The sequence below is a fragment of the Rousettus aegyptiacus genome, unplaced genomic scaffold (assembly GCF_014176215.1).
Source record: "Rousettus aegyptiacus isolate mRouAeg1 unplaced genomic scaffold, mRouAeg1.p scaffold_m13_p_10, whole genome shotgun sequence".
Classification (NCBI taxonomy): domain Eukaryota; kingdom Metazoa; phylum Chordata; class Mammalia; order Chiroptera; family Pteropodidae; genus Rousettus; species Rousettus aegyptiacus.
In genome coordinates, this window is record NW_023416285.1 from 62423622 (window position 1) to 62444062 (window position 20441).

The 20441-nt window shown below is 39.6% G+C and overlaps 2 protein-coding genes across 2 annotated transcripts in view; one reads left to right on the forward strand and one right to left on the reverse strand.

Moving 5' to 3' along the window:
* POLR2B (RNA polymerase II subunit B) overlaps positions 1–1710 on the reverse strand; it is a 44269-nt gene extending 42559 nt beyond the window's left edge. Inside the window, exon 1 of the mRNA XM_016158737.2 lies at positions 1421–1710. Coding sequence (XP_016014223.1) covers positions 1421–1439 — 19 coding nt within the window. The 5' untranslated portion in view covers positions 1440–1710. The remainder of the gene's footprint in view (positions 1–1420) is intronic.
* A 446-nt stretch (positions 1711–2156) lies between these two features.
* NOA1 (nitric oxide associated 1) lies at positions 2157–12517 on the forward strand. Its single transcript, XM_016158738.2, has 7 exons — positions 2157–3368; positions 4387–4551; positions 5159–5364; positions 7698–7829; positions 8776–8892; positions 11788–11908; positions 12221–12517. The coding sequence occupies exons 1-7, from the start codon at positions 2219–2221 to the stop codon at positions 12418–12420; spliced, it is 2091 nt and encodes a 696-aa protein (XP_016014224.2). The 5' UTR covers positions 2157–2218; the 3' UTR covers positions 12421–12517.
* Positions 12518–20441: the final 7924 nt, after the last annotated feature.

Sequence of the window (20441 nt, forward strand, 5' to 3'; positions counted from 1 at the left end):
TTGACCTGACATCTCTACATTTAGAAATTATCTTACAGGTATACATCTATTGGACAAACTGACAAAATGAGATTATTCATTCCAGCACCGTTTGAATCAAGGAAAAAAATGGAAATAACTCAAACGTCCATCAATAAGACACTAAAGTTATAGTATATCCATTCAAACTAGGTAGCTGTGAAAAAAAGACATTCTCTATGTATTGGTATGAAAATCTCCTAGATTTATGTAAAGTCAAAAACAGAAGTGTAGAAAAGTGTAAATATTCCTGTAAAGGGAGAAATAGAATCCCATTTATTTGCTTGAATATGCACAGAGCTCTATGGAGTGATAACAATCTAAGAACAGTGGTTACTTACTGCGGAGGGGGTTCATACTGGGAGATGGTAAACAAGAAAAAAACCTGACGCTAACATTTTTACATTTTCTGGCTTGTGAAACATGAAAATACATTTCCTATTTAAAAAACCAAGTTCAAAAGGCATTTTTTAATTTTCCACTGAAATAGAAATTAAGAGAATGTAGTGATGCTAATAAATTTCTAGACTCAAGATATGAAAGAGAAGTTTAAACAGCAGAGTTTAAGCTTTTGTTTTTCTATTTTCTCCATGAAGTAGTTGAGAGAATAAGAAATGTGGCTATGGGATTGGGAACTAGAAGAAAATGACGTCTGAAATAGTAGCTGTAGAGAATGGAAGAGGGAACTTTAAAAATACACAATGAAAACACACTAGGTATGATTAATTCTATATGAGAAATATAGAATTTTCTTTTAAAAGAAAATAAGAGACATATTGCTCTTGTTCAGTAGAATACCACATACCACCTGGGAACTGTCATTTTTTTTGGAAAAGGGAAATTTAAAGGTCATCTTTTAAGACAATTTACTTAGACATATAACAGTATTAAGTAATGCCCAACTAAATCAACACCCTCTCTCCCGCTACCCTCCGCCACACACACACACACACACACACACACACACACACACACACACTTTGTCCTCAGGTTTATTTCCAGGGCCTAACACAATGCCTGACACAGGATGACGCTCAAAAATTCAACTAGTCAATAAATCCATTAACTCTGGCCTTAAGAGAAATTAATAAAGCAGCCTTCAAAGTCGACACAACGGAATTTATCTTAGTGGCTCTGCACGCTATTTCAATACGGGAAGGCGGTATGATTTATCCAGAAGCAGGCAATGTACAGAACAAGTGTCACCTTTGCCTGGAACACTAACGCTACGTTCCCTGCACTCTCCACCTCTCGAAATCCCGGCTTGTTCCCAGCCTGAGATATGTGAGGAACATGACTGGGGACACGAGCTTGGAGAAGGCCACAAATCTACCATTCGTCCAGCTCCCCACGTTTCCCTCCTTAGATGGGTCGCCGCAGAAGGTTCTAAGAGGTTACCTACCTTCGTCTGCGTCATACATATTTGCAAATGATTCCCGAACTCCTAACTCTTGAAATTGTAGAGAAGAAAAGCGCGCAGCAACCAGCAGCAAGCCGAACGTGTGACAAGGTAATTTCCGCTTTTGGCGTTCCCAGAATACGCTGCGTTTTCCGCCAAAGGCCTCCCACAAAGCCAACGTAAGATCTGCGCCTGTGCAACTGGTAGGCTCAGGATTCGTAAGGGTTAGAATTGCGCACGCGCAAATTGTAGGCCGATGCCCCCCCCCCTACCTCCCGCCCCCAAACCCTGACTGATTGCGGGGACCGGTACTATAGGCTGCGGATTGTATCCAGCTTATGAAAGTTTTTGTTCTTTTTTCAGTGTTTTCGCTCAAATAATGACACCTGAAAAAAAGAAGGCCAAGACATTAATAAAAATTTAATTGTGGTGGTGAATCCACGACAACCGATGGTCTATTTTTTCCACTTTTAAAGCTAAAAAACAATGCTTTTTCAAACGTGATGTATTAAGGGTGGGTTGTGCCAGCGGTGAAAGTGATGAAACCCAGCCTCTTCGGCAACCCAGCATAGTCTAAGCCCCCAATACCTTTACCCAGCTTTAAGCGGGCTTGAAGAACTCCGAGTGTTCATCGCGAGAATTTATGGGATTAGACGCGGGAGGAGGAGCCGAAATGTGACGGCTGACAAATGACAGCTTTCAAGTTATCCCGGGCTTTTGTCTCCAGTTTAACGCACATCTTGGGTCCCAGTGCGCGTGCGCGCACGTAGCTCCGCCCCTTTGTCCAGGGTTGTGTTCCTCATGCTCCCCGCACATCTGACCCGTAGACTTTTGTACCCTTTACTGCAGGGACCCACTACTACTGTAGTGCGTCATGGCCTTCGGGAGCTGTTTATTGAAAGGAGATGCGCGGCCGCCTCCTCCTCCCAGCACCCTTCTGGCCTGGGACGTGGGTTTCTTCGGAGCACGACGGCGACTGGAGGTTACGAGGAAAGGGATGACATGGAGGAGCGTTTTCTGTTCCCCGAGTACGAACCGGACCCGGAACCCGCACCGACCCTCGAAGAGCAGCTACGGGAGCTGCAGCAGCGGCAAGAGGAGGACGAGCGACTGAAGCAACAGCGGCGGGAGGAGCGGCGGCAGCAGAAGGTACGGGCCAGCCGCCGAGTGCACCCGGTCGTGGGGCACCCGGACTCAACGGTGCCACCCAGCGGCCTGAACTGCTCCGGCTGCGGGGCGGAGCTGCACTGCCAGGACCCTGGTGTTCCCGGCTACCTGCCCAGCGAGAAGTTCCGTAGCGCGGCGGCGCAGACCGACGTGGGGCTGGCGCGGACCGTGTGCCAGCGCTGCTGGCTGCTGGTGCACCACCGGCGCGCCCTGCGCATGCAGGTGAGCCGCGAGCAGTACCTGGAGTTGGTGAGCGCCGCGCTGCGGCGGCCCGGGCCGTCCCTAGTTCTCTACATGGTGGACCTGCTCGATCTGCCCGACGCGCTGCTGCCCGACCTGCCCGCATTGGTAGGCCCCAAACAGCTGATCGTGCTGGGGAACAAGGTGGACCTGCTGCCCCAGGACGCACCGGGCTACCTGCAGCGGCTCCGGGAGCGGCTTTGGGACGACTGTATCCGCGCCAGACTCCTGCGGCCCCTTGGCCCCCGAGGGCCACAGCACCCCGCCGGGGACAGGCGACTGGACAGGGAGGAGAATTCGAATCCTTCAGCCAGGTCCCGTACGATGCTGAGGGACGTTCGGCTAATCAGCGCCAAGACTGGCTATGGAGTGGAAGAGTTGATCTCCGCACTTCAACGCTCCTGGCGCTACCGTGGCGACGTCTACCTAGTTGGCGCCACCAATGCTGGCAAGTCTACTCTCTTCAACACGCTCCTGGAGTCGGATTACTGCATCGCCAAGGGCGCTGAGGCTATCGATAGAGCCACCATCTCCCCGTGGCCTGGTGAGCCTTTGGAGGCCTGTCCCCTTCGTTTTCTGAGCTTAATGTCCATCAGAGACTGTCTGGAGCCTTCCCTTTAAAAATTCTCTCCATGCTTTGGTCACGCCTCTGTTCTGTGTCTGCTCAGTTCTTGGAAATTTAGTATATGTTATAGTAATTTTCTGATAGAAATATTTATGGAGCATTTTATATTCCAGTCACTGTTCTAGGCACTGGAGATAAACAAAAGGACAAAGTTCCTGCTCTTTTGGATATTTCCCTTGTAGCTTTACTTTGTATGTTTCCCCGGAAAGTCCTTTGACTTTCTAAACCTCCCTCCACCTCTCAGTCTTACTCTTCATATCTCAGTTTATTCATGAGATTCGTATATTGTACACATTTAATATTTGACTAATTCATTATTGCAGTATGGAATAGACATGTCAATTTGTGGCTGTAAGAAATGTATGTAATTGCAAGATGGATCCTTCTATGACCCTGTTTGTATTTAACAGTTGGCAAAACTAATTGTCTCATTTGTTCCTTTAAAACCAGTGTTTAACTTTACTTGGCAAATTGTTTTTCTGTGTCCTGGGCTTTAGTTAAATTAATTATACATGAAATACTTTTATATTGGATGGTAGTACAGTGAAAATGGAAAGAAATCAGGCCTGCAGATTTGGGATTCATCTGATTGAGCCTATGAGCCAATTTCTTTTTCTTTTTTATTTTTTTAAGCAAGTTTTTTCCCCCCCTTTAACATTTAATTTTTTTTATTTTCCCCCTCCCTTCTGGTAACCACTAGTCCATTGTCCATGTCCATGAGTCTCTGTTTGTTTGTACTATTCATTTGTTGCTTTTAGGTTTATATCCCACATATGTGATATCCTATGAGCCAATTTCTGAACCTGTTTCCTCACCTATAAAGTAAAAATTTTGTAGAAGGTTGTCATAAAGGTTTAAGTGTAACTTGCTGAAAATGTTAGTTTTCCTCCTATCCTTGTGCAATGTTTATAAAAATGTTTATTCTTTGGTATTTCAGGTACTACATTAAACCTTCTGAAGTTTCCTATTTGCAACCCAACTCCTTACAGAATGTTTCAAAGGCAAAAAAGGCTTAAAAAAGATGCAAATGAAGCTGAAGAAGATCTTAGTCAGCTAGAACAAAATCAACTTAGTCTCTTGAAAAAGCACGGTTATGTGGTAGGTAAGCATCTTCTATAGGAAAACTTGTTGGGTCTGTGCTAAAATTCTTTGTTGAGCAACCTGAAATATAGCTGTCTGGGGCTAGCCAGTTTTTGTGGGGAGAGACCACTTTCTTTATTCTGGAACATAGAGACCATTTAGAGGCAAGGGCCCTGTTTGGAAACACAGGTCATTGTGCTGAGAAAATTGAGACAGTAGATACTTGGAGAAATCCAGAAAAGGAATCAATGTAGTAATTGCCCACCTAGCCATTGTCAGCAGTAGAAGCACTTCTACTAAGATACTGCCCCCTTCCTTGCAGACCAGTACAGGTTGTGGACTCTATGCATCGGCTTTAAATTAAATAGTCCCCCTTTCTTTGGTATCTCTATTCAATCTTCATTTACAACAGTTTGATTTCCACCCACCCTCTGCCTGTACACAGCCAACCACATAGTTGATTGTTTCAAGAGTCTGATTCCCACTGCCTTTGAGAAAAATGCAAAGCTATGAATTAAGTCTCACTTCCATGCCCCAAAGTTAGTAACTTGTTTGAGGCAAATGTATTATCTGTCTGGAGTCAAAGGCCTTAAAGGAGTGATCAATAACTTCAATATAACTTGTTCTAGGAAGAGTTGGAAGAACATTCTTGTATTCGGAAGAACAAAAAGATGAAGCCGGCTTTGAGTTTGATGCTGATTCACTTGCCTTTGACATGGAAAATGAACCTGTTGTGGTTGCAGATAAACCCACCAAACGAGTAGAACTGACCCCACAAGATGTGAAAGAAGCCCACTGGTTTTATGATACCCCTGGAATTACAAAAGAAAATTGTGTACGTATTTGATGTTTTTTAGAAACATTAACTTTCAGTTGCATGAGTACTGTCTTAATTGGCAGAACACAGGAAAGTAGTATACTTTCAATATAGATTCAGTTCTGATTCATTCATAGAAGCAGTTTAGAGGTGACTCAGTGCCATCAAGTTCTGTACTTCATTTGGTGGGCTTCACTGCTTACACTCTACTTGTATTATTGTGGTTGTTACCTTAGGAAAACATTTACAGATTCATATTTTGAGGTTGGAAGAAATCATAAATATCACTTTAGTCCAGCCACCTATTCCATGTTTGAATTCCTTCTGTAACATATCAACCAAAAGGTCATCCAGCTTGAACCAAAGTAAGGAATGACACTATCAACCGAAGCAGCGTCACCTTACCTCCCAAGGTAACCTATTTGGTCTCTGTCTTGCTCTTTGTGTTGAGCTGAACAATCTGTAATTTGCACCCATTGTTCCGCAAAACTGTGTGTAATGAATATAATGCCTATTTTCCTTGCCAGACTTTGAATATTTTAAAGTATAACATTCTATCTCTTCCTCACTCTACCATTTTTCGTCTCTTTCATTAGTTTATCCAACAAACATCAAGCATTTATTGTGCTTACATAATCCAGATTATGTGTCCTTATTTCCTACATATGTTCTTTCTGGAAAGCTATTCATCAACCCAGGCCCCTTTTCAGAATATTTTCTAATTTTTTTTTTGTATTTAAAATGTGACACTTTGAACTAAATTTTTCGTATAATTACCCTCAGATGAGCATAATTTAGAATACGATTAACTCTGTCTTGTGCATCTTTAATCCAATTACAGGATCTCCTGATGACTGATTTTATCTTGTTTAAATCAGCCTATAGCCTACATACTCATTAAATCTCACAACTTTTTATTCATTTGCAGTTTTGATCATCATCCAAGTCATTGATTGACACAAGTGTGCATCCAAGTAACAGCCTTACCACAAATCAATTAATCAGCTTCCTTTGAATCTGGTTACTGACTAGTTTCTAATTCGCCTAATTATCTGTTCCCCTGTGAAATAACATTGGTTCCTTACGTACTTTTCCTTCCTTTGCCTCATCAGGATCATGTAACACTTTCATTCTCAGAATTGTTTTCTATTTGGTGACCCATGTCATAAAATCATATAACTTTTTTCCCTCATTCAATAATTGCTTATGTCCAGTCTTTTCTTCCTTAGCAATCCATAACTGGACTGCTTTCTAATAATATTCTGTCACTTTAACTTCAACTCATTTTGCCCTTTTAGACTCAGGTCATGAATAGCAGTTAGTTTAGTCATGTATACTCTTGTCAAATAGTTAAAAAGGCGAGAGTTTGCTAAATATTCTAGCCAGCAGAATGAAACTCAAGTTTTTAGATATAAAGAATCTTTAAAGTAATTTGCTTCTGTGTCAGTTTATTGATATATTTATCTGATGCCTTACACCAGTGTTTCCCAAAATGAACCAAGGAACTCTGTGGTGAATTAAAGTATTAGGGTCTGCTAAAAGGGTTAAAAGATTTCTTTACTGCAGATGACTTTCGATATGCTTTTTTAAAACAAATGCTGAGGAAAGCCACTTGCAGCCCTCTTATGTATTTTCTTTTGAGCCTCTCTAGGTATAATAATTTCTTTAAGAATCAAGTTCATAAAAAATTTTTCCATATTTTACCTTCTCTATTTTTTTTTTAAATCAGATTTTGATTTCTTAACTCTTACCAGAACCTTTTACTTCCTGGCTTTCTTTTTCTATTTTCTCTAGGCTATTTAGGAACTCTTCACCCTTAAAAACCAGAGGATTCATAACTTAATCTCATTCTTTGCTGAGTATTTAAAGGAAATAAGGAAACTGAAGACCAGAATTTAGAAAGGGGTTATCAGGCTCTTTACCTGCTCCTATAATGTGGTGACCATTTTGCAATTAATGCATGTATGTTTGCCACTAGGTCATAAAGTAACTTATTATTGCCTTACTGTTAGCCGAAAACTGCTGCTTACTAGAAGCCTTGATGGTGAACACATTTTCTCTCATACTAATTTTGACATTCAAGGGATGCTGCTGACATAAGAAAGTCCCACACTCCTATAAATTTATTTTGCCATTACTCGAGATTAAGTTGTAACGCAAGAGTAGAGCCATCTGTAAATTGATTCATATAGACAGAAAGAATGAATAAATTTTATTTGCAGCAAATTCTGACATATGTTGGTTTATTGTGAAATCTGGCATATTTTTTCGCATCACTTTTATAGGTAAATCACAATATATCATATCTTCAGTAAAAGTTAATTCTCTAAAATCTGTCCTTTGCTTCACAGGTTTTAAATCTTCTATCAGAAAAAGAAGTCAATATTGTTTTGCCAACACATTCCATTGTTCCAAGAACTTTTGTGCTTAAACCAGGAATGGTTCTATTTTTGGGTGCCATAGGCCGCATAGATTTTCTGCAGGTAAGGAAAGTCTGTGCCATTATAAAACAAGTTAGTTTTGGGATTTATTTTAAGGAAGAAGATATATGAATAAGATTCACAAAATGTTGATAACTAGGTCATGGCTAGTTATACTGTTGGGGGGTGATATACTGTTGTTGTTTTATGTTTGAAAATGCCCATAATAAAAACTTGGGAAAAATAAAAAAAAACAGTAGTAGGTCTTAAAAACTATATCTTCAATAGGATGTTGAATGTCCCATACAGGTTGGCTTTAAGAAAAGATACTGCCCCTATCTTGTGGTATTGTTTCATGTGAAATCTATGTCAGACTTTAGGTGCAGGATTAATATGCATTAAATAAATTTCACACTTCTTTATATCCCATATAAGTATACTTTATATATGTGCTTTTTTGTTTGATATTTATTTACATAGTATTCTGGGGATTTTAGAATATCTGTAGAATTACTCCCTGTTTTTCCAAAATGAAGAGAAAAAAGTAAAATGAAACATGGACCTGCCATAACAACACTGAATGCAACACTTCCAGGCCATTGCTTTGGTACATTTCTTGGGTTTTGTGTTTGTTCATAATTTCTTGGAAATTTAGCCTTGTATACTTAAAACCCTTATATATTTCTTTGAAGGCCATAAAATGAATCTTTTAAACCTAACTTTACACAGGGACAGTTAAGGTAGATAGTATTTCCTTTTGTTTTTTTAATTATTTTTTTTAATGGTATCAACAAGCCTATGGAAGGAATCATAGTTTTACATAAATTGTTCAAATGCACTGCTTCTGCCTCTGCCACATTGCACCCTTATATTTAGGCATTAATATAGTTTGATTATACCTGCTATACCAGTACTTTTAAAGGGAGCTTGATCGCTTTTTAATTGTGCCTTGTAATGTGCTGGTTTTGCAGGTTTTTCATTGTGTTAAATAACTACTTTCTTTCTTAAGGGAAATCAGTCAGCTTGGTTTACAGTTGTGGCTTCCAACTTCCTTCCTGTGCACATTACTTCCTTGGACAAGGCAGATACACTGTATCAGAAGCATGCAGGTCATACATTACTCAAGGTGAGTTGGCACACTTTGATGATGGTGTGGTTAGGTTAACATACACTGTGATAGTCCCACAGCCCTGCTAAGAAAGCTTTTGTTGGACAGAACCATCTTCGTTATGCCATTAGCTAGCTCTCCCTTCACCTTGTTCTCCCTGAGGATTTCTTTATAAAGCGAAGTGGGCCCTGTAATAAAAGGGATTTTGGTTTCAGTTCCATCAGCCACTTTCGAAGTGCTTAGCAGTCACATCATTGCAGAAAGTTGTATTGGATATTGCTGAGTGAAGAGAAAGTATAGGTTTTCTCATAATTAGAGGATGCTACTGGTATCTAGTGGGTGGAGACAACCAACAATGATGCTAAACATCCTGCAGTACACAGGACAGCCCCTTACAGCAGAGAATTATCTGGTCCAAAACATCAGTGGTGCTAGGTTTGAGAAGCCCTGGTCTGGGTGGAAAAACTCTCCTCCTGGCTTCTTAATCCCAGACACTTACAGATTATCCCACCTCTTCTCTCTTGCTCACTAGCTCTTTTCTTTCACCTGTAAATATGTTGAATTTTCTCTCCTCTTTAAGAAACAAAACACAGTGCCTTTTCATTCCTTCTCTTTATAATTGAGCTTGCTCCTGCTCCTCACATCCCATTCTCCACAGTCCCTATTTAGCTCTTACTATGCCACTGAAATTATTCCTACTAAATTCACCAAAGATTAAATAGAGACTGTTTTCAGCTCCTTAACAAGACATAATGCACATACTGTTGACTAGTGAGTATTGCATAATGGTCAAGATCATTGCAGCCAGACTGGAATCAAATGCTTGCTCCACTCCACCATTTAACAAAGCTGTGTGACTTTAGGCAAGTTTCCTTTACCTCTTTGTGTTGAACCTATATTACAAGGTCTGGAGAGGATTAAGTTCCAGGGCACTCTTCTAAGTGCTTCATAAATGTTTGTGATGGTGGTGGCTGTGGTGGTTGTGGAACATACCTCTTGCAAAAATATCAGGTATATCTAATGCAGAGATAATTTAACATGAATTCATGCTCATGCAACTAAAAATAAGTCAAAACACAAAATATAAATCCATTTTTCAAAGAAGATAAAAACAAACCTGGCTTAGATGTAAATACTTCCTTCTGGATTTCCTAAGAAAGCCAGACTGAAAACTCCATTGAAATAACTGTCCTAAAATTAATATTCCAGACACTTGTAGGATTTGGCTAGTGGGTGAGCACACAAAGGTAACCAACATTATAAAATCTGTTGCTTTTTCTGCACTAGAAGGCTTTACTTCTATTACGTCTGTTTACGTCTTAGTTAAAATAATAATACACAAGTTGAAATACAGCTTAAGATTTGCAGAAAAGAACAATTCCTTAGTTTGTATGATATGGCTGTCATAAAAATGAACTCTCTGTCACTCTAGCCCCTTGCATCTGTGTAGTTTTCAGAATGGGCATCACAGATACTTTCTAAAGCAACAATCCCAGTCTTCCCAGTGTGACACAAATAGTTTCTTGAGCTGGCTGCTCTGAAACTCATTCTTGCCTCCTTATTTTCTTTCTTGCCTCCCAAATCAGTCAGTCCTGCCTCCTAATTATCTCTAAATCCAGCCTTGTATTTAGTTCAAGCTGTAATCTGCTTTCATTAGGCTATTTTGAGATATTTGAGTATTTTTCTCAGCTTCCAGTTTTTACTGTCCTACCCCCACCCCAAATTTACCTCCACAGCTGCAAGAGCTGTGGTTCTTAGCCACCATTGACTTTTACCCCAGAGGACATTTGGCAATGCTTGGAGACATTTTTGGTTTTTACGACTTGGTAGATGCCAAATAGAGGCCATGGGTGCCGCTAAAAATCCAACACTGTGCAGAACGGCCTCTCCACTTCCCCTGAAAAAGAATTATTCAGTCCAAACCCCTGCACTGAGAGATCTTTCCAAAATGCAAAGCTGGTCATAGTATTATTTTTTATACTTATCTCTGTTCTCTTTCTTCTGTAATCCCTTGATAGTTCCTCATTACTGAGAGAAATCTGAACTGACAGCCTCACCACTAATACACACACACACATAACATACTCTGGACAGTTAAACTGCAGTTCCTGAACTCATCATCCTTTTTCCAGTTTTTGTGTCTGTACATGATACTAAACCAGAATACCTTTCCACTGGGTAACTTTGATCTGTTTCTCAAAGTACTGCTCAGATATTGCTGCTTCATTAATGTTCTCCTTGACCAAAACACATTCATTACTTCTTCCTTCACAACCATAGTATTTAATATAAGCCTCTCATCACATTTCTCACCTTGGCACGAGTTTACTTGTTATGTCCATCTTCTGAGCTCCTTAGGGGCAGGGACCATATTATAACATCTATCTTTGTGTCCCTAGTGCTAAACCCAGAGATCTGTTAATGAATAAATTATTATATAGTTACTTCCAATTCATGGAAACATCTGTAAATAGAAGCTGAATCTTAATCATTATGCATGTACCCTTGACTTGTAATGAGGTGGGGATCAATCTTTGTGGCCAGCCATGCCTACAAGATCTAAAGTATTTGGATCTTAATTGCCTTAATTGCCCAACAGTACTCTATGTAAAGCTTTATGGAGGGTTATAAAAACAGTGTAAACTAATAAAGCAAGATTCTGCTCTCAGGAGGTTTCCACCCACATGTCGCCCTTGGCACTGAGAGCTGTGGGCTTCCTCTCGTTACAGTACTTCTGTACTTTTCATTTGTCTAGAAGTGATTTGGGGTTTTGTCAACAGTTAATGTTTAGAATTTATTAGATTTCATTCTTGATCCCTGTACAAAATTATCTTATCAGTGTTTTACTTAATATTGGAGCTACGGGGAATTTAATTTGAACTTCTAAACATCTTCATTTTATCTCAATGGAAGGTTCCAATGGGTGGAAAGGAACGAATGGCAGGATTTCCTCCTCTTGTTGCTGAAGACATTACATTAAAAGAAGGACTTGGGGAATCTGAAGCAGTGGCTGACATCAAGTTTTCTTCTGCAGGTAATTTTACACCAAACACTTTTTAAAATGTGAATAAAGTAGCCTTCCTGACTCATAGTATATTTTTGTAGAAATGTGCCTGAACTGACATAAACTGAGTATTTTAAGGAATACATACTAGTTTATTCATAAAATGCAGCTTACTCAGAAAATAAATTTGTACCAGTTCACAAAGGCATTGTTTGCTTTTTAAAAAGAAATAGAGTGAAAAAGAACGGTTGCTCCTTTGGTGCTCCATTTTAAGCTTTGGTTTGGTGTTTTTAATAAGGTAGTTGTTAACAGCTTCTTGTGTTTTGTCACACGCCTGCACAGGTTGGGTTGCAGTAACACCTCAGTTAAAGGACAGACTGCATCTCCGAGGCTATACACCACAAGGAACAGTGCTGACAGTCCGGCCCCCTCTCTTGCCACATGTCGTTAACATCAAAGGAGTGCGCATCAAGAGAAGTGTGGCCTATAAAACCAAGAAGCTTCCTTCCCTTGTGTATAATCTGCAGAAGAAGAAAAAATAAATAAATATATGAATATATTCAAGATAACTACATACATTGAATTGTATTAAATATAGCTATAATAAAGCTCCCCTGCTCCCACCTTTTTCACTACTCAGAACTGTGCCCATTTGTAATATAATGAATTTGTAAGTACAAGTTATTTTTTTGTAGGGTGTATATATGTATGTATCTCTGACCCAGAAATGCCTAAAAAGGAGTTCTACTATGTTAAAGTTTCTCTCATTACTATTTTTTTTATTGAGACCAGATGTCATTTCTTATTTGGAGTTAGTGGTTGGCATATGAAAAAGTGGCAGAAAATCAATTTCTCCATAATACATGGCTTAAATAAGATAGAAGCGAGTAGGCGGCTCTGCGCCACGTAGTCATCCAAGGATCCAAGTGGTTGAACACGCCATGGCTTCCAGCTCTAGGTCTAAGGTGTTTGCTCGAGTGGTCATCCTTTCCCAATGAGGGGGAAGAGAGGAGGAGATAAAGAGCAAGCAGCTTCCCTGTTTCAAGTGGGGCAGGAGCTGGAAGTTGCATACATCATTTCACTCATTTCACAGTCCATTGGTCAACAGTCATAACTGTATCCACCCACAAGGAAGCTGGGAGATGTGGAGAGAAGGGGGACCATTTCATATTTTACTTAAGGCAGTAGTCCCCAGCCTTTCTGACAGCAGGGACTGGTTTTGTGGAAGACAATTTTTCTATGAACTGGGGGTGGCAGGGATGTTTTTGGGATGATTCAAGTGCAATACATTTATTGCGCACTTTATTATTATGTCGTAATATATAATGAAAGAATTATACAATTCACCACAATGCAGAATCAGAGGCCACCAGATGCAGCTGTACAATTGAAGTACATAACTCATTTGCCACTCTAAAGCCTGCCACCAGATGCAGCTTAACTGTCTTGCCACTCTGATAGGGTTTTGATATGAGTCTGTAAGCAACTGACTTTTTATGGTCTCTGTGCAGCCAAACGTCCCTGCTAATGTTAATATGTATTTGCAGCCGCTCCCTGGTGCTAGCATCACTGCCTCAACTCCACTTTAGATCACCAGGTATTAGATTCTCATAAGGACCACACAACCTAGATCCTTGACATGTGCCACTTACAGTAGGGTTTGTACTCCTATGAGAATCTAATATCTAATGATCTGAGGAGGAGCTGAGGTGGTGATGCTAGCGCTGGGAAGTGGCTGCAAATACAGATGAACTCGCCAGCCACTCACTGCCTGCATTGGGGGCTGCTGGTTTCACAGACCAGTACTCATTTGTGGCCCTGGAGTTTGGGATCCCTGACTTAAGGGAATTAGGGGAGAATGGACACTGGAGAACAAGTAGAAGTTTACATGATTTGAAAGTACCTGAAAATATTAAGTAAAAGAGGATCGAAGTTATATTTTTCTAGCATTCAGTCTATTCTGCAACTATCAGAGCATTTGACCATTTTATTAACATACACTGTATAACCAATCAGAAGTGTTTACCTTTTGTTATTCCTAGACAATTGGCAAGTGAAGTCCCAGATCCTAAGGCTGAGATACATGCTAGTGGGATAAGCTGTCCTGAAGTACAGTCAGATCCGTGAACTTCGTGTAGCTGGTTTAACATAAACTTCTTAATAAACTTAGGTTCTATCTCAATGTGTACTCTCTAGCTCTCTTCTCACTAAGTCTTAAAGTTAGTATTTTAAGATGCAACTTGTAAAAACTTTGTAGATCTCACTTTCATGTTTCAGAGTGAGTACCATTGGGATCTTGGAGAAGGTAGTTCTTTATCTGTAAAACTGCATTTACGTATGTCAGACATCCCTTCTTTCCAGATATTAAATGCCAGTAGCAATTCCCACAACCCCATCAGTCATTGTGACAATCTAAAGTACCCCTGACATTTTCAAACACACCCTCTAGAGGGCAATAGGTTCCTAAATTGAAATTGGTAGCAGATTTCTAATTGTGTTTTTCATTTTATACGGAATGATATCATTAATTTTACAAGTTAAAATTGTGGCTATTATAGTTCTATGTACTATTCAGTCTGAGGCTTAGACACGATTCTTTAGATAGAATGAAGAAAATTTGACATTTGTAGAGAAATAACCTAAAAACTGATGCTGTCAGTACCCTAACTTCTGAATATGTATTTTAGAAAGCAGAACACTTCTCCCTCCTTAGCTTCTCTCTAGGCTTTTAGGCCTCTTAACCATCAAAGATTCCATTTTTAATGTTCATAACTTATATTCTCATTTCTTACCTCTAAAATGCAATGTTTTTTTTATAAAGCTTAACAGAGGCATATCTAAAAATGTACAATAGTAACCTTGCTAACAGTTTCAAACAGTGCAATATACCTAGTTTTATTAGTTCATCTCTTCAGGTCTTCATTTTCTCACCTTTAGAATGAGAAAATAGGAGTAGATTTTTCTCAGTCCTAACCTTTGACTCTCAGTCAAAAAGCAGGAAAGCCAGGAAAGGGTGATTCTAATACCTCACACCAAAAAAACACATTTCATGCCTAGATAGTCAAGAGCTCCTGCTAGATTCTGATATTAATTGACTTCATATTGTGCCAACCTAATGCAGCCCAGGATCACTGCTGGCCTGTTCAACGGTTCCACAGTGGATTTTGCTTTAAGAAAATTCTGTTAAATCGTATTGGTTTGTGGGATTTAGTCAATGTACTGATACTTCTTAATCCATTAATCTGAGTATAAAGACTTCATTTGAATCAGTAATCATTTACACCATGGCAACATGCAGGAACTAATAAAGAGGAGAAATTAAAGGCAAAATGTCAGGACAGCGCCCTCACTTCCAAAGAACAGAGGTTGTTTTGAGTAGCTAGAAAAAAAGTTAATATTAGATCTTTTACTTGGCTCTGCAGCCTTGTGGTATTCAGTATGTCACTACTTTTGTAGTCATGACACCTAAAAAGAAAAAATATGTTCCACTAAAGGGCTTTTTGACTTCTATGTGACATTAAACTCGAAAGTTTATTTTTAAGTTACACCTTTCATTTTTCTCCCTCTTTAAAACAGCAGCATTTCTTCCAAAGTTACTGAAACAAAGTTAAGTTTAACACATTTTGTATTTTTGATCACCACAAATGGCAAGCCCTACCAATCATTAGGGCTTTACTGTGTAGTTCCCCAGAGTCTAAATTTGTTTATGTTACTTGCGGCACTCACTTCCCATGACAACCGAGGAGAAGTGGAATACAGATATGATCTCGTGTGTTTGGTGTTTGATCATTCAGCCACTTTTTGCAAAATGGAAATCAAGACCAGCTTCCTGCAGATGACTGACTTGGAGCCCCAGCTCTGCCAGCCATGGCAGAGCTGTTATTGCTTCACCAAGTAGGCACCCAGCGCTGAGGCGAGCTGTTTCGTAGACAGCCTCTGATCATTTACCCTGGCTTCCCTCCCACTTGGCTCTGCTACATGGAGCAATAGAATCATTTCCATTCTTTCTCAGACTATTTCATTTTCTCTTGGCTGCTTTCCTCCTCCCAGGGGAATTGTTTTCTCTCAACTATTCAAGAGTAATGCTTAAACATTAAAAACAAGACTTCAGACCCATGTAAATGAATAGACAGCACCTCTGCCTGCTCTTAATGTCTCTCTGTCATGGTGTCTGCCCCATTAATGCCCTGCAATGGCGGTGAATGGTTCAAGTTTAATATTTTAACATCATATAGCAATGATGCCTCACTTTTCCCCTTCATGTCAAAGAACATCTTTATTTCCTCATTTAGTAAAAGAGTTTCATGATGTAAATATTTCTAAGTATGTCTACATCATCCTTAAAACACCCATGGCTTGAACCCTCAAGTTCCTGTTTTCCAAAAGCTTCCTTTTACTTCCCAAATAATTCTCAAAACTTACTTCCGGTAGCCAATCTAGTGGAAGAATGTATTGGATCTTAATATTCTCATTGGTAGATACAACAGATATGATACTTAAACACTGACATTATCAGTACCTGTGGCCATCAGCAGTAAATCCAAGAAAACTGAGCCCATGAAAAAAAAGACATGCACAGGCTAAAGAAGACATCAGGTAATTTGGGAAGTGAAAGACTGCCAAGATGATATTTTACTCCTCAGTAAGTCCCTGGAAAATGGGCATTCAATGAATGAATAAATGAATTAAGAGAATGGGGAAATTTTTGTTTGATTGGTTGGTTTTTGCCTTCCTTAGACAACAGCAACAAAGCAGACTTAAATTTGCTTAGTAGCATTTATACTTTCCTAGGGTTTCTTCCTTTCTTGCATAAAGGCCCTCACAATATTTGTATTTCATACTACTCATAGTTGCTATAATCATATGATAGTCCATAATCTTCTTCTTATTCCTTTACATTCTTATAATAGTAGCTATATACATTGAGCCAGGTGCTATTTTAAGTACTTTACATATATTAACTGAATCCTTACAACAACCCCATGCAGATAGTATTATTATTAATTGCATTTACAGATGAGGAAACTGAGGCACAAGTAACTTGTCCACGTTTACATAACTAATAAGCAATGGAGCTATGATTCAAATAAACTCAGTCAGGCTAGCTCCAGCACCCATGTGAGTTTTTAAAATAAATAGTAAAACTGACTTGTTTTCCTTTTGATGTACAGTTCTATGGATTTTAATATTTGTATAGGTCCATTTAACGACCACCATAGTCAGGATACAGAAAGGCCCATCATCACCCACATTTTTAACCACTATAAGGTACTTCCTCTATATTCCAGAACCCATCCCCAGTCTAAAGGCGGAACTTTTCAACTTTATGAGGGAAACATTATCTCAGAAAAGAAACGTAATCCACTTTGAAGACCTCCAAAAGTAATGACACAATTTCCTTGGAAACTGTGTAACTAACGGCCACTTAATTCTTCTCCTAGCTTCTTTTGAAGCCTATCACTTACAATTCTACTCTGAGAAGAAAATTTCTCAGAGCTAGGAGGGAGGAAAGGTGTGTGTGCGCACGCGTGTGTTTTGCAGTGGGGAGGGGAGGGGAGGCAGGGCAGTGTAAGGTACTACACCCTTGCTATCCCACTTTATCCATGCTTTCTTACCATCTCAGGTTTAAATATGCTGTGCTTTCATGGCTGGTTTTCACATTGCCAGTGAGCTTTGCCAAGTACCACGGACAGATCACAGCATGAGTGGAGATCCTGACCCACAAGTCTGATTAAGAAAATAGTAAATTAGATACACAGAAAATTTGGAATGCAAACATCTAAAGAATTACTCCATTAAATTATCATAGAAAAATAACTGATTTTCACCCGGCCCTACTAGCGACATAAAATTAGAATTAGTGGTCCCCATTTACTCATAAATTAAATAGCTTCAAAAACAAAATTTGGCCCTGAACTTATTTAAATGGCCTTGCCTTATATAGCACTCATCCTGTTTCCTGCTCCTTTTTACATCTGACTTTCACTAAAAGAGGATACTGGTTGCCCAATTAAAAGCTTTCTGTTTTTTCTCAGTGTCTAACATCTGACCTAAAAAGATTTTTTTGTCTTTGCCTTTCAACTCCATGGTTAAATACTCAACAGGAAGGAAAATTAGAGAAAGGGGAACTACTTTCCTTAAAAATGCCAGGTAAAATATATATTTTATTGAAATACTAGCTAATGTCTTTTTTATGGAACAAAGCAAGCTGTATGTAAAGCTAATTCTGAGAAACGTGTTGAAAATTTTCAGCATGAGAACTTGGATGAGACTGTTCAACAAAGGAAAATGCTTAACAGCCCCATTTACTCACTAACTCCCACATTTGGCATGGGGTTAGTCACTTCTAGGTATAGGTGCTCATTTAAATGGAAATGATTCTTTTTTATTAACAACATTGAGAGCATGATTAGGTTTGTATCCATATTTATTGCTAAGAAACCACTCCAAAACATGGTGACTTTAAACAAGCATTTATTTGTTCCCATTCTTTCGTTTAGCTCAGTGTTTCTTCTGCTCTGAGGACATGCATTTGCAGACCTCGCACTCCATGTCACGAGCTGGGATGGCTGTGCCAGCTGGGCTTTTCCATTAGTCCCTCTATCTAGGGTCTCATCCTCAAATAGGCTAGCTCAGGCTTATTCACAAGGTGACTGTGTTGAGAAAGATAAGTGTGAAAGTAGAAGTTGCAAGGGGAAGCCAACACTCAAAAGCCACACAATGCCACTCTGCAGAATTCTATTAGTCAAAGCACATTGCAATGGCAGCACAGATTCAAGCTGATTGTAAGAGCTGCAAAGAATTTGTGGCCATTTTTATCCAATGTAGTTTCAGCATGTTGATCACCTTGAGGAAAATGTAGTGTAATGTTGTTATCTGTTCTAATGATCTAGATGAAGAGAATCCGTTACAAATCTGTCGAATAAGAAATATAATGCTAATTTAAATTTACCTCAGGAGCCAGAAACATATAGCAACTATGTGACAGGAAAGGAGGAAGGATGAGGCTGTGGAATTTTTATTTCATCATAAATCTTCTAAGGCTATTTTTTAAACTGTGCATGTATTACTTTGGTAAATTTAAAATGAAAAAAATCCATTCAGATTCAAACCTAGGCTATATCCACTCCCATCTTTACCTCCCCTCCCCGCAAAGAGCAGAAAGCTATTTGGGAAGTCAGCTAAGGCTCTACGATGGGGAAGGTAATAAGCACACAGAAATGAAAGACATTTGTATCTCAAAATAGTATCCTATTACTCTCCAAGAATGAAAAATGAGGGTTTGAATCCAAGAATCCAAGCTGAGGGTCCTGAGGCCCTAGGAACTCTTCCTTTTCTGGTTCCACAACCAGGGTTAGGGGTGGTGATATGAGGTTGGAAGTGATTTTAGAACCCCTCTTTAAGCATTGGCCACGTGCCAGCATTTCTCCATCTCTGTCCCTCTCCAACTACACCTATTCCAGTCTTGCTGGAGCTCAGGGCCCAAGATTAATCTGGGCAGGGATGAGGCCTGCTGTGGAGCAAGGGGAATCATATCTGCCATCCCATTTACTTTTAAATCAGTCTTCAAATCTGTGTTTTACTAGAATTTTACACTGGGGTATGTAGATTTGATGAAGTATCAGCTTAATTTCTGTGTGTTACAGCTCCCCTCAGGAATCCTTGAGGTAGTGTTGTTGGCAAAGCAGTTTAGGCATTCCTAGGTCCCTAGCTTCAACCACAGCAAAGAACAATAGAATCTCTCAACTTTAACACTCTAACAAGATATGCATCTCACACACACAGACACACACACACACTCCCCATCTCTGTCTCTCTCTTATACTTCATCTTCTAAATATCTGATATTCTGATATTCTCCAAGGGGAAAGGGAGGCTTACTCAGCTATATGTTGAAAACATGGAAGCTAGTCAAGTACAATGGAACTGAGTTCAATAAGAAGCACAAGTTAAAAACGGTTGAAACCCAAAATCTGTTTGAACTAATTCCCACCAGCTAATGTGAAAACTATTATCAAAATGAAAAAATTAGGTAAAAAATGGTAACACGAAACACTTAAGAGTTGTATGAATTAATTTCATTTTATTTTTAGTAATTGTTAGTTCAAAAAGGCCACTTAATTGACACATTTTAGTGAAAAGTGATCAAATGTTCTGGCAGGATTTGGGATTGGGACCTGCAAAAGTCTTAGGGCATACACTCTCATTTTCTAAGCTCTACTGTAAAGCATATTTTCCATTTACATGAGCACAGTCCAGAAGATCTCCACAAGGCCTCCTTCCTCTGGAGTTCATTGACATGTGAGACCAAGACTCTGAAATAAGACAACCCTCTGCCTTCATCTGCATGGGGTGAACTGACACAGGGCTGCATGACAGTAAGCCACCTGGTAATTAGCCAGAACTCCAGTATGTTAGTGCAGAGTTTACAGGAGTGTTGTCTGTCTGACCCAGCAAGCAGATAGAAACCCATGCCAGGAATATTTGTTGCTCTCTCCCCTCCTGATGTCGAGAGCAGATAGCCTGCTTAAGTATGTCTCCACCATTCCCTATTGATTCTGGG